This window comes from Xiphophorus couchianus, chromosome 14 (assembly GCF_001444195.1).
Source record: "Xiphophorus couchianus chromosome 14, X_couchianus-1.0, whole genome shotgun sequence".
In the NCBI taxonomy this organism is placed as follows: domain Eukaryota; kingdom Metazoa; phylum Chordata; class Actinopteri; order Cyprinodontiformes; family Poeciliidae; genus Xiphophorus; species Xiphophorus couchianus.
Genome location: NC_040241.1, coordinates 16222147 through 16242711, shown reverse-complemented (window position 1 = coordinate 16242711; position 20565 = coordinate 16222147). Strand labels below are relative to the sequence as shown.

The window sequence follows — 20565 nt, the reverse complement described above, 5'->3', positions numbered from 1 at the left end:
GGGGAGAGCGGGCTGGCTTTGTTACCTGACGCATGTCTTGTTGCGCTTTGTGTGAAGGTTTGTGGTGGGAGTTAGAGGGCGAGGTAAGTTTAGGGTACCCTGTACATTTCATCACGTAGGTGTATTTTCTGTTAGATACACTAGGTAAGGAGGTGGGTGCCACCCATGTAAAGTTTTGGTGGAAACTTTTGTTAGATTAGATAAACAGGGTTTTTGTTTTCCTTTGTTTCTTTAGCTCAGACGGTAGTTAGGCCCTGTTTTGTTTTATTATTTTCTATGATTTGGCACCCCCCTAACCGCCCCTTTCTCCCCCACAGTTTGTGTGAGCCTTCCGGGATTTTCGTTATCAATAAATCCCTCCTTTTTATAACATTCACCTGGACTCTGTCAAATGATTGTGGCTGTCGTGTTACTCCCCTCCTCACAAAAAAAGGGGGGGGCTGTAACACTTGTGATACTGGCTCCCGGACGAGCCCCCATTTGTCACGCCTGGCTCAAAGGTGATGAGAAAGAACAATGTAGGTCCAGAGACCAACCAATCAGATCAATAACTGGCAGGACATCAGCTTTAAGCACCAACCCATCCGCCTGCTTCCTGAAAAGAAGAAGAAAAATGGTTACACCTAGTGCACTGAATGGGATCATCATGCTTGATTTAAAGCAACTCAGTGTTTTGGCAGTTTTGCAGTTTTCTGGAAGTTTGTTCCAGATTAGTGGAAAAAACAAATGCTGTTTTTCCATGTCTGGTTCTGATTCTCAGGATGCAGAGTAGATCACAAGTTACTGAGTGGTCTGCAGTAAGTCTTTCTCTAAGCTGCATTTTCTTGGGAAGTTTTAAGGCTTTCACATCAACTTGTTTGTTTTCTCAGAACCTACAAAACAGTAAAATAAGGATTTTATCTAAACATGGTGTTAAACTCATCAGTGCATTGTCAGCACCAACCACTGCAAACCCGTGTATGCACTCCCGAATATGAAAAAATAAAATCAGGAGCATGAATTTGTGCAGACTCCACATCAAATGCTTTCACAAGCTTTAACCCCCAGCTCCGCTCTTACTCACAAGCGTTTTCTGCTCCCAAGGAGCCTTGTGAGAGAATGTAATCCGTTCACAAACCACAAAATTGAAAAATGACCCCTGACTCTCTTCCAAACTGAAAAGTGAACAATGCTTGCAACACAAGTCGGTACACTAAGACCAAATCTTTATACAAGACAGCGGTAAGCCATTGAACTGAAACAAGCATAATTTAAGGATCTCTTGAAGTCATGTTCAGCTCTCCTGTAAACACTCCTTTACTTACACTTGAATTTGCAACAGGTCATAAAACGCTGCGGACGGAAGGCATGCAAAATCCTTTCGCTTTCAACTCGGCACAAGTCCAGACTGATGCAGTCACGTTAGCAGATCAGGTAGAGGTGTGCCAATTTGATCTCTGATCAGTTAAGATTGCATGAATTAAATAACTCTGTTGTGCATGATTTTCTCATAACTATTGAAGGAGCTGCTGCTTACCCAGCAAACATAAACTGAGGATGATTAATATGTGCAACTAGAGATGAACATAACTGTTATTACGGCTGTACAAATAAAACTTCCCAAGCAACTGCTTTTCATTAAACTTACACAGGAAGTAAAACCATAAAGTCGGTTCCTTTCAGTTAATGACCTATGGTTTTATGCCAGCTGGAGTTGCAAGACATTTATGGAAGGAAATCACAGTCATCACAAAGACAGCACCTTCTAAGGCTTCATGATTTATGCTTAGACAGAGGCAGAGCAAGAATTTGAAAGCCTTCACATTAAATGTCTAAATCCACAAATAATGTGCATGTGACGTTGCTGTCTTTGTTTTACCTAGCAAGGTGGAGGAAGTGTGGGTGGTGAGTGGGGCAGGAAGATTACATTTTTGGAATATTGGGATTTTATTCTACCAATGCACTCCTTGGGTTTTCATGGTTTAAAGTGAATTTAGCATGTCTAAGGGTGATCCTTTTGTTGTTTTGTTTGAATATTGAGGATCAACATAATGTCTGAATGGGTCTAAATTACTTGGACAAGGTGTAGCAATGATCCTGTCCTTGAGAGTCATAAACCAGCCCAGTTACTTGTTTTTTTATTTTTTTATAAAAGGAATCAGGCAAATATGACCTAGATCCAATTATTATTATTAGCCGATATGCATCCCACTTTTTCATGACGGTCTTAACAACCCAATTAAAAATGTTTTCATCTCACAAAAAAATCTGATTTCTGCCACTTCTGTAGGCAGAACTAAATATCATAATGTATCCAATAGTTTCTCATCTGCAGTCAGTCATGTCGTATTTTCTTTGACTTTCATGTCATTGACGGGAAACATTTCATGATTCTGCACCAGAAGAAGACAGACGGGATAAATCTGTATGTAAACAAATCTGAAATTATAAAGGAAGTTTATGTCACTGAATAGACGCCACCACTCCTGGTCCAACTGCACATCCAAACAGACTTCTGTACAGGAGTTGCAGTCAATGCTCCACAAAAAGCCATTAGTATTAGCTGTACTTTCTTTTTTATTAGCTTCTTTTTTCTTGCTATGATCTTGTGGCAATACTTTTGGGTCCAGTTGATGAATAACTTTAAAATCAATCCGTAGGTGGGAGCATCCACATCAACGTCACACAGCTGCACAATAATGTTATGAATGACCAAGCAAAAAAAGGGGGATTTCAGCAAAAGGGCTACGTGCAGCTTTGCTCGATTTGCTGTACCGGGGTTTTGGGGTGTTGAGCGATCTGTTGGCTGCTGGATGGTGATTGTGTTATGGGGATGCTGTGGATTTTTTGAGGGTATTTGATGTAAGATTGGCCCATAGTAGCCTGTTCAGCCTGGGCTATGGTATTGGCCTGTTTTCAATGCTGTGTCTCAAGTTGCAATTTTATTCCATGTCTGCAACCTTGGCAGGCCTCACCCAGACAAACTCCCTTTTGTTTTCACATCTCTGTCCCTCTCATTTTTGTCACTTTATAATTGTCATAGTCATTAATTTAACATTGTCACCAATAGGAGCAATGCAACCATGCAGAAAAAAAGCCTTCTGAAAACCAGTACAGTACTGTATGTCACTGAAGTTATGTCGCAACATATAGCTGCAACAATTCTGTGAGCAACCAAAGTAGCTTTTGTTTTGCCCTCTAAAACTTTGTATTTTTAAATTCAACTGTTGTTTTAAGTACGGTAAATGGTTTTTCTTCCTTTTTTTAAAGCAGCAGTTTTTTCATTAAACCACAAACTCTACTTTAGAGTAAGGAACCCAGGTGCATCTGGGGAAGCAGACGCTCCCAGAGCAGACATGCAGACTTCCTGGATTAATTTTCCCCCGCGTGCTTCTTATTTCTAAACGCTGAACGAAATCACAGTGAAGAGCGACCCAGTGGACTATTGAAGCTTCCAGATTTATGAGGCCAGCACTGAACGATGAAGGTCTGGTAGTGAAAACACTGTCCGGAGGCGGCGGGCTGGAAGCCAGGGTGTTAGTTGACTTAAAACAACCTTTTGGTGTGGTACAACGGTGTCCCTTGATGAAAACGTCTGCACTGTCCTGTTATACAGCTTCTCTGATTTATGACGGTAATCTTCACATTGCTGCGGAGCCAATGTAAAGCCATCAATCATTCGGTTTCTGAAGAAATCATTAATACTCCACTAATAGTGAGAGCTCAGGAAGAGAGCTGCGCTCTTCTGTTTATTTCTCCTGACCCCTGAAACACAGAGCGATGTTCTATTTGCTCGGTGTTGGGAATCTGCGTTCAGTTTATGATTTGTGGCGCCTCTGGTTATGCAGGTTCAGCCACAAGCAAATAAGCCGTGTTTTTTCAAAATCAGCTCTTCTGAATGATCTCACTGAGTTAATGATAGGGGTTGAAGTGCAGTCAATGAGCTCTTCCTCTACTCCATCCTCCGCTTGGATGCCACAGATGATGGAGTGATGGGAAGTGGTTGGTAATGGGGATGCAAGTCCTGGCGCTGCTTTTGGCCTCAGCCGCACAGCGGCACACAGCAAAAGACAGCAATTAAGCCTGCGGCTCCTGTCTGGCCCACACAGACGCTCAGCATGGCCCTCAAACAGAGGCCTCTCTGGCTGCTTTTCTTCTCCGATCAGGTCTGCAGGAATTCAGTGACGTGAGCGTGGCAAGAGAGAAGTGTTTGTGTTTAGAGTCGCTGCTAATGATTTAAAATGTGCAGGGGACGTATGTGCATCTGATGTTTGCTCTGACTTTGCCAAGAGCCAAAGATTTGTTTAACCGCCCTCTCATTTTGTGTCTGATGCTTGAAGCTATGGGTTTATGTAAACCTATGCCAGAGTTTAGAGGGCTTAGACCACCCCAAACACGCAGACATATCCTGTCAGCGCATGCCATGCATCATCTGTTGGACTCCTTTTAGGTGCATGTTCCTGTCCAAGGTTAAAGTGGGAGGCAGGCGAGATCAAAACAGCCAAGGCAGGTAAAATATGGAGGTGAATCATTTCACTTACCACACACTTTGATACATAAATAAGTGTGCACTCCTTACTTTTCAGTTTTAAAGTGTCAGGCGCAATAAAGGCTTGCAATTTTATCCCTTGAACACAAGATGTTGCTCTTTAGCTTGACTTGTTGCAGGCGGGTTTCTAGGAACAAAATTAACATGTGATCAAAGTTTTCTGGATTCTAGCCTTACAACGATCTGTCGAAAAAATGCATCCATGGACTGTTTATTGAAATTGACCATAAGGTAATTTAGAGCTTTGAGAGCCTTCCTTTTAAACTGAAGGCTTTATATGTATATTTATAATCTGATCAGGCATAGCATTATCTCCACCTGCATAATAATCTCTGTAATTTCTCTCTATTTTTCACTGCCAGAACAGCCTCAACATGTAAAGTCCTAAACTCCGCTATCATGAGCGTTTGTGTCTAGCACCAAGATGTTAGCACCACATGCTATGAGATCTGCAAGTTTTGAAGTGAAGGATGGGCCTTGTTTGTCCAGCACATCCCTCAGGTGGTTGTCTGGGTTGAAATTTGAGGAATTCGGAGGCCAAGTCAGCACCTCAAGCTTGTTGTGTTCCTCAAAAACATTTCTGAACAACTTTTGCTTCATGTCAACTATGTTTCAGTTGCTGAATGACACCTCAGCTCTCAGGGAATGTGGTTTTAATGGAAGGTTTTAGCCACATGGTCTGGAATTTTACATTAAAGGAAAATCCACAGGAACTAAAACACACTACCTTCTTCATATAGTGCCTCTGATGCCATGTTCTCCCCAGGAAAGCAATGTGTGGGGGAACCAGGTGACGTAGTCTTCTTTAATTTCTCCAGACTTCAGCTGTGATGCTCACATGCCCATCTAGTTTGTGGATATGCAGCCCTATGATTGGAAAACTGTGATGTAATGTGTTTTGTGGAAACATCCCCACAAAAGCAGCAGTTTTTGAGATGCTCTGAAACGATTGCTCAGCGATTACAATTTGACCGTGGTTCTGCTCAAATCAGTCCTCTTGGTAATTTTTCCTGTTTTAAACTTTTGGTTACATAAAATGCATTAGAATTATAAGTAGAATTTGTCGTTTCAGTGAGTATTCGTTTCTTGTGTGTAAGCTTAAACCTCCTTAACAAAACTGACCCAAATATAATCTGCAGTAACACACATACCTGGAGTGTGGATTGGTGGCTTCAACTCAATAAAATCAATCGATAAAAAGACATTAGCGTTGGATCTGATCACTTTTTTTGTGCCGCAGTTGTTCCAGGATGAATTGCAAAATTCCTGCTCCTGTTGTTATACTTTATATTTACGTTTCTTACTCTGTCTGCATAGGTTATGTAACCAGTAAAGGTTTTTGTGGATATCCAAGAACAGTCCTGACCTGCTGCTGTATGAAAACATGTAAAAATCTACCGCTAGACAAACATCTCGAAGACGGAATAAAATGTAGCATCCTCTGTCTTTGTGGTCATCCTCCCCGTTTCCTGCTGTTCACTTTTACTGCCGCAGGCTGCTTCCTACGCAACGCTGCAATCACTTCACTGGTTGGGAGTTCACTACAGTAGCATATTTAGACAGCTGTAAGCCCAAAAGCTCTTGGGAAACACATGGTAAAGGATTTTTTATATGTGGGCGGAGGATATAATGAGAGTTTAGCTGATCCACTGCAGCTCTTTTCCTGTGCGGTTACTATTCATTCATGCTTCAAATCTTTACTTTCCCTTTCGCCTTCCTCACCTGGACTCAACACCAGCCTGAAAGGAGGACATATGAGGTTATTGGTGATTTTTCTGTGTAAGCTGTGAAAAAGATAGAACTCAATTTACTTTTCACAGTTTAATATAAAGTAGCGTGCATGTGCCTAAGGTTTTGTGATTCAAAATGAATGTTCTCAGTATGTGTAAAAGCATGTTGTGTTTCTTGGCGTGCAAAAGAGCGGAGCACATGCTGAAAACGAACACACTTAAAAACACAGGAGGGTTGAGGCTAAAGGATAAAGGTAATGACTTCTGTTTTATAAATAAAGTCATTAACGAACCTTGATTAAGCATGAGAGAGGCGACGTCACAATATCTGTGAGACGGTAATACCAAACAGCTTAATAAAGTAGGACTTCACTATTTTTGCAAAACAAATAAGTGAATAATGTGTGATGGTGAAATTTTGAAGCTGCATGAGACATTTTTAGTGTTATGTGTGAGAAATTGAAATAAGTTATTTAAATTAGGAGTTTCCTATTTAAATTAGGAATTTTCCATCCATCCATCCACCCACCCACACTCTTGTCACTGGTGAGGCGGGGTCACCCTGGACAGGTCGCCAGTCTGTCGCAGAGGAGTTTACTATGTTTGTGAAATTACTTTTTTTTTTTTTACAAATTTTAGCAATTAGGGTCATTGGCACAGTTAATGCACAAGTGAGATGTACGTTTGTTTTCTACAAATTCCACATTTACATAGGACATTTTTATCAACATGTTGTAATCTTGTAGCAATGAACAAAAAACACAGAAGTTTAATTTCACTTGGCATGACCAGTGCAGTGAACGGCTGACATGATAATGAGCCTCCTGTTGTGATTATTCACAAGAAAATCAAGAATCTCACAGAACTCGCTATCGACAAGCAGAGAAAGCTGTAGAGTAATTTCAGATTTCATAAACCTGACAGGACTTTCAAAAGTCACTTGATCTTCTCACCTTTGGACATGCTTAAGACTCAGAAACATACGCAGCAAGGTCAGAAACTTAGTATATTTTCAGCCTTAGACATCATCTACTGTTGAAGTCACAAAGTGATTTGATTTAAAATGAATAAATGTCCCATTTACTGTTAGCATTCAATGGTACAGCAACATAATTACATGACCTAAGGCAGCAAAATCAGCTGTTTTCTTTCACCATTAGTGCAGCGATCTCAGTTCTGGGCAGGACTGGGATTGAAAACTTTGAAAGAAATTTTTTTTATTTTTTATTTAAGTCATGCTTGCCATGAGGCCTTGGTTAAAATCTATTTGTGCCCTACTGGCCACATTCCCTTGACGTACTGTACAGTATGTTATGTGCCAGTGGTTTTGATAAAACGGGTTCAGGGGTTCAGCTTTATTCACAGTAGAAAGCTGAAATGCTGTCAAATGAATATCATGTCATTATGAAAAGAGAAAACATTACTTATTGATGTATCAAGAAGAACTTAAGGGGAAAACTGATGTGTATGGGTTGGTTCCATTTATTTCAAGTCTCATTTACATTGTTGTCTCCTTGGGTTACATGTGGTTAACAAAGAGTGACCTCAGTTAATAAAAATTTGAGCTTTTACTGTAGTGAATACATCTAATTTTTCACTTTGTGGCCTTTCTGTGGAAGATTATTTTATTTAAGCTGTATTAAGCCTAAAAAAACACAGTGAGGTTTTTAAGCACTTTACTCATTTTACTGTTCTGCTGTTCAATAATTTTATCTTAAAGTTGTTTAAACTGTAAGATGCACTGGCATAAATGAAACCCTGGAGGTTTCTTTTGGATTTTGCTTAAATATGGATGTGTTTTGAGCATCGTGAAAATACTGAAGCTGAAGTTTTGATCCCTTTTCCATGCAAGCTCCATTAGATGATTGAGGGGTTTCTTTCAAACAGCCTATTTCAAAATTGCCAGAAAACATTTAGATGGGGTTTAAATGTAGGCTTTGACTAATCCCTAATCATACTCTGGGCATGGTTATGGTCGTTCTTTTCCATTTCGAGCCATTCCTCGATGGATTTGCTGCATTTGTGTGCTCAGGCTCATGTATAGAAAAACTACCTCTGATTCAACTTTCACTTTGGAAAAGACAGACATGCAATATATTGGAAAACTCCTTGCCTTGATGGAGTGCAGACTTCATGATCACAACAAGGGAATAAAAGCATTTGTATAACACATTTTATGCAACACAAGTCAGCCAAAGTGCTGTACACGTTAAAATATTCTTTATATGTTTTTGAATAAATACATTTTGTTCTAAACGTATTCATACTCCTTGAACTTTTTCACATTTTGCCATATTGTTTCTACAATCTTCAGTGTTTTTGTTGGAATTTTGTGTGAGAGGAACACAGATGAATATTTTTTACAAATAAAATGTGAAAAACGTTTTGTGTGTCGTTTATGTAGATCTTGGTCATAGATAGGAACCAAAATCTATGCAAGCTACCTCTAAGTTAGCTTCACTGAGCAAGAAAAGCTAGCTTGTTTTAGCCAGAAATGTAACACTGGAATGTTTTTGTGTGCATGTAAAAGATTTGTACGTCTACAGTTCAGCTGCATTGTTTCAGTAGGAAACTGAAACAATGCAGCTGAGGACAATTTATTTCTACTTTAATAGTTTCCATATCTGTTGGCCAAATGCAGGTCATAATAAGGAACTGATGAACACAAGCTTCTTTCAGACTCTATGTAATTGCATCATTATTTAACAAAGTGGAAAATGTCAGTTTTCAGAGGACGCTGCATAGGTTAAAACCTCCACCTTTTATCATATTGCTCTCACTTTCAGAGCATCTCAGAGCCAAAGACAACACACATTGCAGATTTATAAAATGGGAAACACATGTTATTGGTGTGACTTTATTTTTAGGGTTAAAAACTGAAACTTTAGCTGCGTGAAGCCTGTAGGGGGATCAGACATGTCTATTCTGCTGCTAAAAAAATCAGAGGTATCAGAAAAGCTCTGTGTGTGAAAACTTCCCACTCGGACAATATGAGCAGTGAGCGTCTGAGACAAACCAGATGCCTTTTCATGTGGAGGTGCGTCTTTATGTCTGTGGATCGTTGTCTCATTTTGCAATCATAGAAGAAGTTAACAAGAGAGCCAGTTACACGTCTGCAAATCATCAAATCTGGATTTCAGCTTTGAACTTCACTTTTTTTTTTTTTAGCACCATGAGGCCGCTAGTTAATCTTAATAACATGACTCTTGGTGTGCTGTTATTTCAACTCAGATCAGGGTTTTAATTTAATTTAAATTATCCATGTAGATTTTCAAATTTATAGGGATAAATATAACTTATTTTCACACTATGTGTTTTCTAAGCTATTGCTTATATATATATATACTGTATATACAGTATATATACTGTATATATATATATAGTCTTCATTTTTTAAAGAATTGTATTTTTTTCAATTACTGAATGCAATTTCTTTTAATATAATATAATATCCTCAAAATTCCCCTTCAAAATAAAATACAGATAAACCAATACTGTAGAAGTTTTAAACTAAATTATTAAGGTATATTTTTAACTTCTAGCCTTGGGCAGAACATAAAGGGTTTTATTGCCCACTAAACAGCCGTATATAACATACTACACCTGGATTTGTTGAGAATGTACAATATCCTATTATTAATGTTTTCATTGCAAATCTATTCTTTAACTCTTTGGAGAAAAAAAAAAATTATTGAGTTTTTAATTGTGCTGAAATTCCCAAATAGCTTGGGGATTTTCATAAAAAGGAGATGCAATAGTCTGAAAGTCTAAAGAGGATCTAAACTGGAGATGTTTACCTTCTATAATAGGTTTCCCGTTTTATGCAATTTTCCAACATTACATGCTTTCGCAACCAAAGTCAGCTTTTTGTTTGTTTCCGGTGACTCTTGTTATCATATGAGTTTACTGACGGACCGGAACCATGTGACCACACATGCAGGAAATCAGCTGACACAAATAATCAGACTTTATTTATTTTATTCTTTTTTAGCGCTAGAAAAGAGAGACGCTTACCCTCACAGGCTAATTTGTTGTGGAGTGAATATAACCGAAATTATACAGCATCTGCTCAAACACTTATATCCTAAGGTCCGCCTGATGTGTTACGTCACTAAAGGTCTTCCCAGTGGTCATCCGATGCTCTAAATTAACTAAAGTTAAGTTTTGTTTCTACAGTAAGTTTCCATATAAAACAAAAGGCTTTTGTGTAGAATCTTTGTGTCCGTAGTTTGTGTGTGCGTGCATGTATGGTGCGTGTCTGGAGTAAACGTCTCAACACTCTCTAGCAAGGTAATAAAGGAATTTGAACCATATTTTAAGTTACCCAAATACCAAATATTTTAAAGGACCTCAAGCTATTCAAACAGCCACAAAACATCTATTTGTTCCCAGAGAGCATGTTCTGTACCGATTTCCAAAACGGCTTCAAAGAAGCTTTATTTCCAGATGACAAGGCAGCAGTGTGGTCTGTTCGTTGAAGCACAAGGGATTAATTTGGTGCTGGCTTGTCCATAAATAAGTTATGCTGCTGCTTTGTGTGCGTCCAGATCTGAATGTAGGACCCAGACTCTTTTTTTTTTTTATTCCCTTGGAACCCACCATGGAGGTCCAGAACAACTGACTCCAGCCACTTTACGTGGCTAATTTATACCCCTCCCTTCCTCTTTAAAAAGGTCAGAGTTGCTCTGATGGGTGAGTGAAGGGTTGTGGGTGTATGTGGGATTGGGATCAGGTGTGGTGGAGTTCCTGTAGCAGTGAAACCTTGACGGGTCAGCCCTAGCGTTCACAGGAAAAGCTGCTAAAACATTTGCTGATGGAGAAGGGGGGGGGGAGCTTGGTGCTGGGAACATGAGTGGCGGTTTGAGGAAGCAGTAAATGTCATTGCTGATTCTTAATTACGTGGCGTATCCCCTCTCTGCACTGCGGAGGCTGTGGAGTTTTAGGGAAATATTCATATGGGAGCACATTGTGGTTACTGGCTTTCTCATCATGTCACTATAAAGAGTTCAAACATTTATTGTGAAATATTATGCTATAATTAATGTAGCGGACAATTTTACAGAATATATATTACGTTCTTTCTGCTGATTATCAATGCATGTTCTTGTAGAATTAGTTAAATATGTTTAAAGATTTTTAAATGATTATCAGGCGTATATTTTTCCAGAAGTTTAGGTTTATGTTATTTCTGTTGGGTTTAAAACAAATCTCCAAAATTTATGAATCAGCTCAAAATTCTTGCATTATTTTAAAGTTCACATAACTGCTGGAAAAATCCAAGATTTTTAAATTTTTTTTTTGTGAGAATATTCTCTAAGTTCATTAGATACGCATCTTATCTTACCATCTCACCGTTCGTTCTGCAACCTGCGTCTCCATGTGGAGATTTTCTTTGTTCCACCTGCTATTACATTGATGTGCTGGTTACATTTTAAAAGGGCAAATCAACTATTTCCTACCAAAGCAGAAACTCTTTCCACTTTTTACAACTTTTGTCAATTGTCTTTTTTTTTTGTGATGCTCAATTACGCGGTCTTGAGTCATAGTCATGGTCAGCTCTGGGTCAGTACCACCCTTTGCTGGTCTGATGAGTTGCCATTTCTTTCCCTCTTCTTCTATTGTGCAACTCCACACAAACCATGTTTTATTTGTCTATGGCACCTACTGATTGAAGTTTTTTGATACAGTAAGTTATTTTCATGAACTGTGGGAAATAAATTGTCATGGTTTCAAAGGGTAGTTTAATCCAGGTGTATTCCATTATCTGAATTAGACTCCTTTTGCATTTATTTTGGTCCAGTTGACTCATAAGACAGCACATTCTGAATCCAAATATCTCCAAGTGACCTCCTGCTGGTAGATAATGTTTATTGCGCTTATATAACCAAATTTTCTTTCAATGCACTGAGTAAAACACAGAGAAATACTTTATTGGCTGCCAAAGAAAGTACAAAATGTACAGCAGGTACTCACAAACGGTCGATATAAAATATCCTCACCACTGCGTTACCAAAAGAAGTCGAGTATAAAACAACCAAAACAACAAAAGCAAGAAAGAGGAAAGGGGTTAACTGACCAGAACTCATCATGGAAAACGGCAGTAACAAGATTCAATCTTTCCTCTTTTTACAAGCGACTTTTGGTGTGGATATGCGTTTTATGCTGTCGACTCAGACTGCAGTTATTTCAAAGAAGTAATGTCACTGGATAAAAGTCCAAAGTATGTGTTCATACTTTGAACACATATTGTTCAAAGTATGAACTTTGGACATACTTTGGAAGTGGTTATGGAAGTGGTTATGGTGTCAAGTTGGGACACCAGTATGGAAGATTCCAAGCTTGTACTGCAGTAACTCTGACAGTGTTTGGCTGTCCGTACTCTGTCCGGGTGATTTGGTGAGAAACTCTGGAGTGGCTGGAGAAGAGTCCTCTGAGATAGTTTGGGCATCTTTTCAGGATGTAAATATGCCTTTGGAAGTTGTTCTGGTGTATCGCAGTGGGAATAAAAGTCAGTGTTGACCCAAAACTGACCAGAGCGACTATAAATTTGTTCGTTCTTTCTTGAAGCCGTCTTTAAATGCCTTTCACCATTTATTCCATCTGGACGAATGGCTGGATTGGAAGGTTGCTGGGTTGGAAGATGGACGGATGAACTGATAAACGAACATGTGAATGGGATGAATTTATGAACTGACATGTTGGCTGATTTACTGATTGATTCCTTAGTCAATGAAGAGATGGATAAATGGGCTCATTTATCCATTTACTCTATAAGATGAAATTTTCTGTATCTTTTTATTTTTTTGGCAAAAATTCCAACTTGTCTAATACTTTGTTTTATAGTTTGTAAAACTAGCTTCATTCCTCAGAGGTGTACTTAGTGTTTGGAATCTGTTTGTATCTGTTTTAGGATTAATTTACCTTTCAGCAAACTACTCCATGTTGCATATTCTTTGGCCGCAGTTTATTTATTGGTTGGTGTTTAAGCCAATGTCAGCCATCCAGCATAAGCTAATGAGTTGTTCCAGAGCAATGCCTTATGTGCTCGAGAAGTGAATCATTTTATCTTCATCTGTACTTTAGATGTTCAGGGACCAAAGTCCAGGTAGAATAAATGTCTCCTCTACAGCACCGACGAAGTTAAATAAGATCTTGACTTCGTTCGTAACGGCCACACTGGGATATTGGTCTTTCCCCTGAGCAGATCATTTTCCTCGTACGTGTAGTGCTATTCGTCCTCCCACCCACAAATTAGTAAAGGAAATGTTCCCATCACTTGTGAGACACAGCGATCCAACAGAGCAACCCTCATAAACAATGAGGATGAAGAATAATAAAAGGAAACATCTGCTTTATAGGGGTGCGGAGGAGGTGAAGGCTAAAAGTTAGATCCTAAACATCAGAAACAGTAATGAACAGAGGAAATGTTTTCATATTTTTCTTTTTAAATCTAACTTTTTGTCTCTTCCATCAGTGCTAGAATTGCTTCTAGCTGACTGTCACAGAAGTACAGCTAGCTTTTAATCCTTTTTTTGGTTGAGGAGAGGAAATGTGGTTGGTTTTCAGCTGCAAGTCGTAAAATCCTTGTCCTGGTAAAACATTTTATACTGTGACCCGGCGAGTTTTTAAACAGCAACTTTGGCGTAAATCAAGACGAGAACACATGTAGGTCTCGTATAGTATGTGCGGATGGTGAGAGGCTAACGTTTATCCCGCTTGAATCATTTAAATCTCTCCGTGGGAGCCAATGTTTTGGGCTCTTGAGTGCACCTTAACGTCGGTCGTCAGTAACTTTAGCTTCATTTGTCTCTCTTTCTGAGAACTCTGAGACTGTTAACTTAGGCCGTGACCTCATAATGTGGAGACCTTTTAATTTGACCCTTCTTCAACTTACAAAGGAAAAGACGAAGGAGTCAGCCAAACCTCTGCTGCCTGGAAAGCAAACCTTTCCATATAAGAGGTTGTTTTCTTATTTTATGACAAAATAAATGAAGACTATAAGTTCAAACGAGATTGTCAAAAAGTGAATGGGATTGTTTGTATGACTTTTATTGCTTAACATGTGGTCAGTTCATTGTTACCAAGTAAAAATAGTTACTGCTATGCCCTACAGCTGGTTGAAAACAGTAAAAGCTATATGTTTTCATGTCAGACTGTCAATGTTTCCACAAACACCAGAAAAATGCAGCAAGATTTGTTACTTTTGAAAAATAGCTGGTCTGCTGACATAAAGGCAGTCAAAAAAGAGCACAAAAAGAGCTTGTGCTGGCTTTACTTCCTATAAATGCTCAACAAGATGTTCCATATGTTCTTACTGTAGTAAGCACCATTTTTAGGTGGTCAGGGGTAGGATGACTATAAAGCTGCTGTCCATCTGAAAGAGTTATTCACACATCTTTCAGTAAACAAAGAATCTCATGAGAAGGTTCAGTATGAGATTAATTAATCCCAAATGCTTTAAAAAAAGAATACATGCAATCATTACTGCACCTATGCTTCATAATGATGCTGTCAGAACACAATAATTAAGTTTTTTTTTACATAAATATGTAAAACTTATGCTTTGGAGTTTTGAGTTTCTGACCAATCTTACCGTTTAGAAAGAAAACTTTAAATTGATACAGTTAGCATCCAGAAACTGGGATGTCTATTAAAAAGGCATTTTTTTTTCAATTGCAGATGTTGTTTACCATCACTTTGTCAATTAATAACAAAGGCACAAGATTAACAATGACCACAAACTACAAGTTTAGCCACACTTACTTTTAAGGGTTAACGTAAGTCACTGTAAACACCACAATTTGGGTAAACATATAGTTAGTTGATGTCAAATTAAAGAGAGACTCCGGCTAAAATGTACTTTTGTTTGTTGTCCATCTGCCTACTTTCTGGTATCTCCTGATTTCTCAGTTTCTGTTCTTTTTCTTTATGATTGATAAAAGAAAGACCAAAACTAAAATAATCTTAAAGCAAAGTTATCTGCTTAAACACTGGAGCGTTTGTCTTCGAACGATTATTTCCACAGTCATCCCACACCTCCTGCATGCTTCCCTTCCTTACGCAATATCTTTACCTTCCTGGAGTAAAATAACTCCAGATTATATTGCGTATTTTTTTTTCTCACCTCATCTTCACAGATTATTGTTTTGAACTGACTAAAGTCGCTGCCAGAAGTGCTGTGGCAGAGAAGCGGTGTCAGTCAAACACATTAATTTCCTCCCTGTGTGTTTGGTTTTTGCGATTAAGGGCCACACATCACCTATCCCTCGGTTTATTTTCAGTAGTCGCACGTATGCAGATAGGAGAAGGATTTCCTGCAAAAGTAAACATCAGAAGCTTATGGATTAAGTCAGCAGGAGGGAGTGCGACCTCGGTGTTGACCTGAGAAAATGGGCTTAACACCAACGTTAAGTGGCGAGTAAAGTGTGTGTTTTAGATACCTCTCCTACTGGCACAATTTGCATACGACCCCTCCGTTTTATCAATCTAACAGAGTAAACCTTGTACCTGCTGTGTGGATGGCTGGATTTAAAAAAAAAAGTGTGTGCGTGCGCATTGGTTAAGCTGTTCAGCCCAACATAGTGATTACGGTCTCCCACTGTTTGCTTTGCAGTGCCACACATTCCACACAGCCTTAATTGATTAAAATGATGCGGTGCTTTATTTGGGATTCTGATTTGGAACATTTTTATTGTGTTTGGACCGTTGCGGCAGAAGGCCCCCGTTAAATCTTGCTACCTTGTAAGGAGCACCAGTGGGTTGGCACTAAATTTAACTGCTCTATTTTGAATGTTCTGTTTCATATTTGAGTTCTTGTGTCCTGCAATTGCCTAAGAAAATGAAAGCCACTCACTGTGTGCTATATTCCCTCTGAGCCAAAAGCTGTCCATCTGAACATGTGCTCCCCCCACTCCCCCTGTAACCAGAGGGTTTGTCCCCCAAGGGTACACCTGGCACGTTCCCCACTTTCACAGCATACATGTTCGCTCTGGCTGCAACTGCCAGATGTTATGAAAGGCTCTATTGAAGCAGACATTCAGCTCATAAAAAAAGTCTATCTTGATAGCTTCAGCGACCAGACCATGTCATCTGATTTACATGGGACTCTCACACATAGTCCGGTGGGAAAGACTAAAGCACGGTCTGGATTTGTACATGCGATGCCAAATGTATGTCTCCGTCTCTTTTCCTGCTTGGAAATATAAACCAATTTGTAAGGAAAGTACACTACAGCTTCTTTTTTTTTTCAGTGTGTGAAATAGCTGAAATATGTAAGAAGGCTGGAAAAAGACGGAGAAAAATCATTCAGGCCAGAAATGCAGCCCCAACACGACGGGATTGGTGGAGGAACTGAATCGAAAGTGAGCTAAAAGATCAAAAACTTTGAGACAGAAATCCGAAATCTCATAAACAGAAATAAGATAAAAAATGGTTTATTGTTGTTTACTTATCCATCCTTTGTACAAATCTGTGGCACACATTCTGCCTTCTCTTAGTCAATGCTTTGTATTGTTTTTTTTTACCGAACTGGGGTCACAAATATGGAAGTCTGAGGTCTTGAGATCCTTAGAAATAAACCTAAATACAAAAAAATGATGCATATGCATTTCAGAAATGTTGTCAAAGTAAAAAAAAAAACTGAAACAAAAAACCCCCAAGATTCACAAATAAATAAAATCAACATGTTGGGCAACACAATTATTCTTTCTCCCCACATTCTCAGGGGAGAAAGACTCACCTGGTAATAATTACATTTTTAGCTATTGGAGTAACGCTTAAGAGAAATTAATTCATTCAGAGAATGTCATGAATATGCTGCACCAATTGCAGTTTGCTGGCCGATCCCTGGTTACCGATCTTTAAAAAGCCTGACCTGCCGATTTTGATTTTTGCTGATATAATTTTTTTTGTCTGAAATGTCGCTAAATATAGCAAGAAAGTCACCGAGTGGGTAACAGTGGGGTGAATATTGTTAACTGTAAATGTTCAGACCTGACTTAGTGGGCCGGTCTGTTAGTCAAACCTCTCACTGTAGAGCAGAAGAGGACAGAGACAGATTTTTAAACCTTTGCTGACGAAGATAAGATCAGAGGATAAGATGGGCTTCACATGTAAGTATCGGCCAATCAGGATCCCACAAAATTAAGGAAATCGGCGCCCAGAAATCAACTAGTCGATAAATCAGTTGGCCAATAAATGTATCCTATATTATACATGTATATAATGTAAACGGCACTACCAGAGATGCAATAAGTTTATAGCAGGTGTGTGAATGATCTAATGATCAGACTGCTGATTGCAGCCAGTCAACAATGTTAGCAGAACTAGAGGGCCCCAAAACCAAATTTTGCTTAGGGCCCCTTGCAGGCTTGGACCGGGCCTGGCAATATAGTTATAGTTTTCTTCTCTTACCACAGCAATCACTTAATAATCGCAAAATAAACATTAAGCCTAAAACCATACTGCTGCAACAGACTGAATGTTCTGCTCTTTGTGTAGGAAATAGCTGAGTGTTTTTTGGGTTTTTTTGTGGCGTTGTTGTCAGTTACTATGGTAACGAGTCTGCGCATAGCTGCGCTGATACAAAGAGTGAGAAAGAAGCAGTTTTGAGTTGTACTTTAACGGTTTTTCCATTTGCTGTGGAGCACAGCACGAAATTAATAATATCTACATGTCCAAGTTTGATTGAGTTATTATTCTACGGCGGCAGCGTGGCTATGGATGACATGTGTGAGCGTTGTGAGCGTTGTCCGCATGCGCGAAATTTCTTTATGTAAACAATAACATGCAGGGGGTCTATATTTGCAAATATGATTATGATTAAGTCAGTGCCTCACCGGTTATGAACCTCACCGCACGTCACTGTTTTCAGTGTATTATTCTACTCCACCTACAATACGCACGCTTGCTCGTGCTAAATTCAAAGGTATCAAAGAATAGGTGGCTAAAACAAATGCATGCCACATTTTTTTCGATTACTATTTGCAGCTTCCAAAACAAAAATCCAGTGATGAAGAATTTTTTTTTTTTTTTTTACATGACAAAGTATGAAGAAGTTCATGGGGAATTCATATGTTCAGCTGTACTTTTCCTCCAGTGTCATCAAATGTAAGTGTGACAGAGTGAATCTGCCTTGTTTCCACTGCTGCGCTTGACCGAGGCCTATTCACCGACTGACTCCGAGAGTCAGAACCGAGACCTCGTGAAGCTCAAATTCACTACCTCACCAGCTACTTTCCCCCTCAAAAGTCCACGCGCAGTGCGCACAAAAAAAATTACAGCCTCCCAGGCCCCTCCCTCCACCTCCACATGTTGCTCCTGAGGAAAAGCAGCTGAGAGCCAGAGCGGACGCAGCAGGCTGGCGGCGAGGACACGAGTAGTGAGTCAGAGAGGAGAGCGCAGCAAGCATCCGACTCACACAGGCGGAGCTGAGGCGACATGGAGCTGGGGGCTTGCAAGCTACTGGTGACAACTCTCCTTGTGCTGGTACTGGACTTATTTGTTGTAGCTATTTTTGTTAATCACATTTCCTTTGCTGTGCTATAAAATAGCCTGTGAATCCTATTTATATCCGAATCACTTGAAAAATATTCTGCAGGTTGTTGTTTTGGTGATTTTAGGGCTCTCTGTTGCTTTACAGTGACTGCCCTGAGTCGTGCATGACAAAGGTTTCAGCAGATGTGTGCATATCATATGTCTTTGAGACTAAAAAAAGGAATCATTTGTATATTTACACAGTCTGCTGAAGAAGGCTCCAGAGTCGGGTTTCCCTTTCCTTGTTGCAGGAGTTTTCCATCTTCAAGGGAAAATGTACTTAGCCTCAGCTGTTGACAGGTGTCTTAAACAGAGTCTGCCTGTCACAGCTTAACACATAGCTTGGATATACAGTTCTGAACAAAAGCCTTCACTTACTTTGTATTTCTTTACATTTTGCCTCCAATCAGCCAGTCTTTTCTTAAATATAGTGTTTAGAAGTGGTTGCAGTGGATAGTTCTTCAGGTTTTCTTTAGGTTTTTCTTTGGATTTTGGATTTGGGGTTAGGCCAACAAAAAACAGTCTTCAAAGGAATCATTGTACGGTAAGTTTGTTAAACCACATAATATTTTTTGCTGAATGGGGTATTAATTTGGGCTCATGTGTAACTGTGCAAAAAATCTTCAGTCGCCCTTAAATCACTAATTGAATTTTCTTTCTCTTTCTTACAAAACAAGACTACAAATCAAGGATGTTGTGGATTATTTTTATTCCTCTTTTGCGTCCCACTTTTTAACATTCTACATGTTCCATGTTTAAAAAAAATAGCCAAAATTTTATGGAAATCTTTGCGAGACCTTTAGGAAGCCTACAAAATGAAAAAGGTAATAAAGTAGCTAATAAGTCCAGATTTTTGGATGGAAGATATTGGTGTAAAATTTCTTAGCACAGATGTGTTACTCTTTGATTGTTGACGCGTCATTTTAGAATAAAGTATGATGACGTAAAATTTTCAGTGCATTAATGTGTTTGCTAAATTTGTCTCGCACGTCTAAAGCATAAAAGCAAGTGACCTGCAGTCTGTCCTGGTTGTAAAGGTTCACCTGGAGGTATTGGAGCAACATGGCTGGTAAACGTGGCAGTGAAAGGTTTAGGGAGGCTCTGGAAGTGGTAATCGGATGAATTTTGATCAGTAACCCTGAAGACCAAAGGGATTGCTCTCCAAAAAGTGAAGTCTTGTCCTCCTTTGTTTCCATCAAGAACAATAGAACCACAGTGAGCCAAATGACTCTTCATCTATTCCTTCCATTCTTCATCCGCTTCCCCTTCTCTCGCCTCACCGGCCTCGTTACGCCCCCGGACGAAGCTCTTCGTTTGTAATTGAGTGAATAATTCCCTGATTGCTTTTCAAAGGAGACTTAAGGTGGTGAGGAAACAGGCTGGCCAGTGCACAGCCTGTGTTTATTTACCAAGATCCAAACATTAAAATAGTTGGCTCCTGGAGAAAGGACCGCCGTTGCCTACATGTTTGCCTAAATGCTCTGCTGACTTTGTTTAGGTCTCGCCATCCGCCTCTGCTGTTCCTCAGGCGTCATCAGCGCTGACAAGCATTTATATCAGTCCCCATGCACTTTTTAATAATGTGAACCCCACCACTTCGCTCTGTTTCTGGAGAGCAGGGTTGTTGTTGCAACCAGGACCCAAAGAAAATAATCAGCAGACTATTATTGCATTGTATCTGCTTTCCTCTGTGATATCCATTTATTCTTGTAGACCAAACACAGTGCCATTCTGTTGGAAAAAGGGCTCAAAGGGGTCGAAATGACTTCAACA

At 39.4% G+C, this 20565-nt stretch overlaps 1 protein-coding gene across 4 annotated transcripts in view; it reads left to right on the top strand.

The window, feature by feature from the left end:
• adamtsl3 (ADAMTS-like 3) overlaps window positions 1–20565 on the top strand; it is a 110727-nt gene that overhangs the window by 47662 nt on the left and 42500 nt on the right. Inside the window, exon 1 of one of the 4 annotated variants that reach the window (XM_028038381.1) lies at window positions 18521–18744. The exons of the other annotated variants lie outside the window; for them this stretch is intronic. Coding sequence (XP_027894182.1) covers window positions 18697–18744 — 48 coding nt within the window. The 5' untranslated portion in view covers window positions 18521–18696. Of the gene's footprint in view, window positions 1–18520; window positions 18745–20565 lie in introns of those variants that run through there. 4 annotated transcript variants of the gene reach the window in all.